Source organism: Anneissia japonica, unplaced genomic scaffold, assembly GCF_011630105.1.
Source record: "Anneissia japonica isolate Jap-2015-1 unplaced genomic scaffold, ASM1163010v1 scaffold32378_len6258_cov123, whole genome shotgun sequence".
Lineage (NCBI taxonomy): Eukaryota > Metazoa > Echinodermata > Crinoidea > Comatulida > Comatulidae > Anneissia > Anneissia japonica.
Window position 1 is genome coordinate 2,452 of NW_022747935.1, and position 3,806 is coordinate 6,257.

Consider the following 3,806-nt stretch of genomic DNA (forward strand, 5'->3'; position numbering starts at 1 on the left):
TTTACACTTTCTCTTATATAGATAACAGGTTTGCAGTGTTGCTTATTTATGCAGGAAATATGAATCAATATGTCATACATAATCTTAATGTGAATGGTGTTCACATTTGCTTGTTTTTGTTAGTCTTCTTATTTATTTATGTATTATACATGCAAATTTTTGTACAGTAAAATAATTTGGTATGAAATAACACTTTCATCAGTATAAACTGGTTTTGTTTTTATGATCTTTGTATATCACCAATTGGAGGTATCAAGTTTAGTAGTGCGATTTGTTAGTTTATTGCGGGTTGTGCAACAAGAACTTGAAAAAAATTTATGACTTGGTTTCTTAGTTCAGTGGAGATACCAAATGATAATGGACCTTTCCAGTGTCAATCAAACAGGGCCAGGAATGCGTGCACCCTACAAACACACGTTTGGGTACGTTATTGTTTTGTGGCACCTTAGTAACAATATTGAAGGAGGGGGGGGGGTGTGCAGGGCTTAGCGGGAGTGTCTTGTGTTTAAATCTTGTTAAGGGCATTAATTGTTTAGTAGTGTATAATATAACAATCTGTCATATTTGAACAGTGCAAAAAACCTCCTTTTGTTTTGCACTTATCTACTTCAGGATATTTGAAACCTTATAGGAAAGATTTTGTTGTTAAAAACTGATTATTGTACTTGGGGTCCTGTTTTTAAAATGATAGTATTTTGTTTTTGGCAAGTTGACACCAAGTTGACATTATTATACTGTACTCAGTTACATGTCATAAAATACAACAAACATATTAAATTTATTTTTAGATGATTATGTTTTGGTTGTGACAGTGCCACAACCATCATAATATAAAATACAAAAGAATAGCGTAGGTGCAATGATACTAGGCCCCCCCCCCCCAAAAAGGGCTTCAATTCCTCCCTCTCCACAATTACGCTTAAGAAGTTAAAAATCACCTTGTATTACTATATTTTGCCAGCTGATGTCCCCTCACTTATCATCAAGGCCTCCACAAATTAACCTTCATGCTTCTCCCCCCCCCACCCCATGTCAATAATCCTTTCATGCTTCTCCCCCCCCCACCCCATGTCAATAATCCTAGACACACCACTGAAAACAATAGTACCAAGTTTGTATTAAAAGAAGTAAGCACAACAGGTCCTGGGAGGATTGGAAGGCAAGCATGTTGACCTCCACACTGCAGCACTGGAGTACAAAGTAGCAATTCTCCAGCAGTTTTTTAAAATTTTTCGTAATTACACACTCCTAGTAAACACCTAGCGAACTTTCTTGCGGGCAGATTTGGTTGTTGTTGACATTGGTTGGGCTGGGGTCGGTTGCTGCTTCGTTGGGTCGTACGAGAAGGTTTGGGGCACCGGCCCTGTGCCAGATTCCCTTAATCGTTGTAGCTGGCTTTTCTTGGCTTGGTCAACTTCAAATGATGATTGAGCATTTTTCCAGCCTGAAATTCAAAAAGATACAGAAATGTAATAAAACACAGGATTTACCGTAAAATATCAACAACAATTATTATTTCTGTTATTGTTATAATATTTTATTTAGCCTTTCCTTTGTAGTAATTTATGTATAGCAAGTTAAGTACTTTACATTCCATATTTAAAACATAATCCCTAACAACCCAATTTTTGTAACGGCAAAAATATAGAAACATTTACCTGATTTCACACTTGCTACGAAGCCTTCCTGCTTTGGCATGTCACCGGGTTTGTGCTTAATACGTTTAGGAATCTTCAAGGCATCGCGGACAGCAGGGAATTTTAACAATCCAACTTGAGCTATTGATACGCAGTTGGAAGTTATCCAGTAACAGAAAACAGCCTACAAAGGGAAAAAAACATGGTTTGTTAATCTGGGCACACACTGCGCAGACAATCATTGGCTGATGCGATTTCTCTGAGAAAGCGACAAGGCACATGCGGAGGATTGCTGTTAAGGACAATCTGCTCATACTGCTACCAATAATAAGCAGACGACACTTAGTCGTCAAGTGCTTACAGAAAGCAGAGATGGATTCGTTGGCCGACAACGTCTGCCCAGCTTTAGAATACATTTACGCAATAAAACTATGGTTTCCAAGAGAAAATTACCATGATGAATCGAAGATTGAATGGATTGGCTGTGCAACTGTAGTTATAATTGAAAAATTACTAATTAACATATGTTTACAGGTTTTATTCAATTTTAGTTGTTTAAAAATTTTAGTTGTTTTAAATTGTATATAATTTTAGGAATGTTGAGCGCATTTGAGATGTAATATAAAAACAATATTATCATGAACCATTTCCTTTTACATGCAGGTTTTACTTAAAAGATATTGTTGAAAATCAATTATTCGACATTACTTCTTATACTGGTTATCTTTACCTTGGGCATGGATGCAATGAAGGGAAGCATGACGAATGGCATTATCCGAAACAGAGTCTTCACTTTTTGTAGTTGCGCTGAACTAACCCCTGCTTCACCACCAAGCTAAAATAATAAACAATTATCACAATTTTGAAATGTTACTACAACACAATTTATAACATGCCATTATTTATTCAAAATTAACAGTCATAAATTGTCAAATGATGGGCAATAAATGAGATTATGATTAGAACATGCATTGCATTGTACGATTGTTAAAACTATTGATCTATTTGACAAGTGAGGCTTTCTATAACACTTTTAATTTTATCCCATAAAATGCATATAGTATATTATTTTTATTATTATAATATTTGTGGAGTACATTACTCTATAATGAGAGCAATACCACCTTCTACAGACCTACAGAATACTCAATGTAAAGAGCTAAAAATAACAGAATACATACACAAGTATTTCCAGTTTAAAAGGTTTGCTTTGAATGGTGAACACCATATTCACTAAGAATATTCTATCTAGGTGAAGCAAATCCTTTGGAATCTTATGAAGCCTACAAATACAGAGATGGTCATATGAGACCAGGGGTCCTGGAAATCATGTTGCTTCCCGCAGGAAAGCAAAAATTTCACCGGAAACTAACCAATTTCCTACAAATACATTATATTTACATGTTTGTACTACTGTATTATCAAATGGTCAAATGGGTATCTCCATGCACAGCAAAATATAGTTTGGACGTGTTAAGAAAGCTCATTTTAAAACAAGATCTCCTGTAAGTACTGTGGCTTCTTTCAACTTGGGAACCTGTTGAAACTAATGATGCTCTTTACAACCATCTCTTTGTGAGGTGTGGAGAAGTTGCAATTTTTAATTATAAAATAAATATTATGGTAATAATGATGTGGATTGAAGCCAAGAACTTAAAGCACTGTTGAGACTATCAAATTTTATTTGACAAAAACATCTGACTTGCCTAAATATGGTCATGATGACATCACATCATGACCATATATAGGCACATCATGACCATATACCGTAAAACCTTAAATAAAAGCCCTGGGCTTCTTTTATTTAGGACTGTTGGATGGGCTTCTTTGATGGGCTACTTTTCAATTGCAAAGTAAAGAGGAGCAGGGGAGGGGGCTTCTTTTTTAAAACGAATGCTGCCAATTTTGGGAATTACTACTATAAAACAATAGGAGTACTGAAAAAATGTTTAAAACTTGGGATCCGTTATTTAAAATTACAGTACAGTATTTTTATCCAAACACAACATCAGAGAGAACATCAATCTGTATCATGGAGTGTATTAATTGGCATTAAATCACCTAAACTACTAAAAAAGCCAAGTGTGTTTTTCATTGTTTATCCCTTTTTCTTTGAAATTCATTTACAGTATAACAGGCCTACTGTACTATCTCGAAAAGAAGCCCATG

The 3,806-nt window shown here is 35.2% G+C and overlaps 1 protein-coding gene across 1 annotated transcript; it reads right to left on the bottom strand.

Moving 5' to 3' along the window:
- Positions 1–1,062: 1,062 nt before the first annotated feature.
- LOC117120640 (mitochondrial inner membrane protein OXA1L-like) lies at positions 1,063–2,497 on the bottom strand. The gene is made up of 3 exons (XM_033265667.1): positions 2,368–2,497; positions 1,659–1,821; positions 1,063–1,444 (listed from the first exon to the last, which is right to left on the bottom strand). Exons 1-3 carry the CDS (start codon positions 2,407–2,409, stop codon positions 1,260–1,262), a joined length of 390 nt encoding a protein of 129 aa, XP_033121558.1. The 5' UTR covers positions 2,410–2,497; the 3' UTR covers positions 1,063–1,259.
- Positions 2,498–3,806: the final 1,309 nt, after the last annotated feature.